The sequence below is a fragment of the Brassica oleracea genome, unplaced genomic scaffold (genome assembly GCF_000695525.1).
Source record: "Brassica oleracea var. oleracea cultivar TO1000 unplaced genomic scaffold, BOL UnpScaffold00722, whole genome shotgun sequence".
NCBI classification, from domain to species: domain Eukaryota; kingdom Viridiplantae; phylum Streptophyta; class Magnoliopsida; order Brassicales; family Brassicaceae; genus Brassica; species Brassica oleracea.
In genome coordinates this window covers 53813-55833 of record NW_013617444.1, presented here as the reverse complement: position 1 = coordinate 55833, position 2021 = coordinate 53813, and the positions used below count along the sequence as shown (strand labels likewise).

The 2021-nt window shown below is 39.8% G+C and overlaps 1 protein-coding gene across 1 annotated transcript; it reads right to left on the bottom strand.

Annotated features, from left to right (window-relative positions):
- Positions 1-902: 902 nt before the first annotated feature.
- LOC106319958 (kunitz-type serine protease inhibitor DrTI-like) lies at positions 903-1600 on the bottom strand. The gene is made up of 2 exons (XM_013758341.1): positions 1597-1600; positions 903-1498 (listed from the first exon to the last, which is right to left on the bottom strand). Exons 1-2 carry the CDS (start codon positions 1598-1600, stop codon positions 903-905), a joined length of 600 nt encoding a protein of 199 aa, XP_013613795.1.
- Positions 1601-2021: the final 421 nt, after the last annotated feature.

Below are 2021 nucleotides of genomic sequence, written 5' to 3'. Positions count from 1 at the left end.
ATAACATAAACTTCAAGAACACTCCAAGAACAAATGTTTTCTCTCAAACTCTCAAAATACAAAATATGAAACTATAAAACTTTCACTCTCTACTCTTTGTTGTATTGTACTCTGTGTATTGTGTGTCTTCCTCCTTCCCCTTGCAGTCTCTTTTATAGCCTAAGTAAAGGAGGATGACAACACATCCATCATGTGAAAGCATAAAGCATAAAACACACTCATAAAAGTTATTCTCCACTTTCTTCCATTATAGAACACCTTTTGCCCCTTCATATGGCCAAAGTAGTCTTGCCTCTTCAGAAAAGGTAGAGAAAGTTAGGCCAAAAGAGCCACCAAACTCATGATAGACAACCCATCCCCCATGTTGCAAGCTTTAAAGAGATAAAACTCACTCATTAAAGTTTTCTCCACTTTCTCCATGTTGCACACACCTTTAGAATACCAAAAATAAGAAGAATAATGAATAGTAATGAGTTTTATAGGTTTTAAGTGAATAAAAATGAGTCTAAAGGCTTAAAATTCGAAGGCTATTGTTGATGTTGCTAGGGTGGCCGCTAGGAATGTCATACTGATATGTGTGTAGTATTTTGATCATAAATCCCTCAATACAGCTCCAAACGACTTGAAACCACCTCCATTGTAAAGCTAACTCAATTTAACATGTCTTCCCAAAAGACAAGTTTCAAAAGATATCTTTAAGACCTTCATCCATGCTTGTCTTTCACACGTTCGGTTCAAGACTCCTCGAAAGCTCCTTTTGTGCTCTAATCACCTCCAAAACTCCAAACAATTCATCCAACACCTACAAGATGCAAATGTACATGCAATAGACTCTAAATTCAAATAAATGTAAGGTTAATGCATGAATATATATGAAATAACAAAGCTAAAACTATGCAAAATCACAACACATCATCAACACGTGAAGTAGAAGTAGTAGCCTTAGTAGCATCATCATCAACCTTCACGAACTTGACGAATAAGGTCTTAGCCTCATCATTGGTGGCAATTAGCTGTGGTGCACCCAACCAAGCCCCTGGGATGGTTCCAACGGTTCCAGATGAGGTGGTCAACTTTTTAGTGTGTGCTCCTGTAGCTTCTTCTATCTTAAACAAGCTATTTGGGCTCTTCTTCTCACCACCGACCATAATGGCAGGCTCCTTGGCTGCGAATGAGGAAACATCGACTGTCCATAACTTGGAAAAATCGTCGCATACAGGCCATACCTCGGACCTAAACTCGATGTTTATGGAGGTAGATGTGTAAATGTAGTCTGTGTCGACAATAACTGGCTCATATGCGAAGCTAACCGGCAGGCCCGGTTTGTAGGGAAGAAGTGCTTGGGTGATGCCAAGTGGACAAAAAAAGTACACGTTAATGGGGGCTGGAACAAGACCACCGCCGTTGCTCTTAGCCGGCTGGATGAAGTATTTTGCACCGATCTTAACTGAATTTCCGTTGTAGTCCTTCACCTCTTCTTTGCCGTGGGTGCAGACAGCTGCAGCCAACAGGAATATGATGAGAAAAAGGGGTCACTGAAGGTTTCTTCATTTTGATTGTTTTGTTTGAGTGAGAGTTGTGTTGTGTAGAGCAAACACATTGTACCGGTGTTTATGGGAAGTTTATGCGGTAAAATTTAAAACCTCCTGGTGTGACATTAGAAAATCATCTGTGTAAATAAAACTAAAGGTATCTATCAGCTTTAATACATTTTGGCTGTTTCCACATCTCACATTATGATCTTTCCCATGACATTGGGTTGGTTTATAGTGTAGTGAGGGTTGAGTCTACGGTAACTGATCGGAACTTCGATTTTTAGCACGAGGAAAATGCACGGTGGTGCTCAGTAACTAACATAGAATATAAAGACGACGATAATACAACAAATAACTCCTGGGAAGAAGACAAGATTTCGATAAGGATGAGTGAACGATAGTGGCCAAAAACAAGAACCTAAACGTATGAGTGAAACGATAGTGGCCAAAAACAAAAACCTAAAGGTATCTATCAGGCAGGGCCAG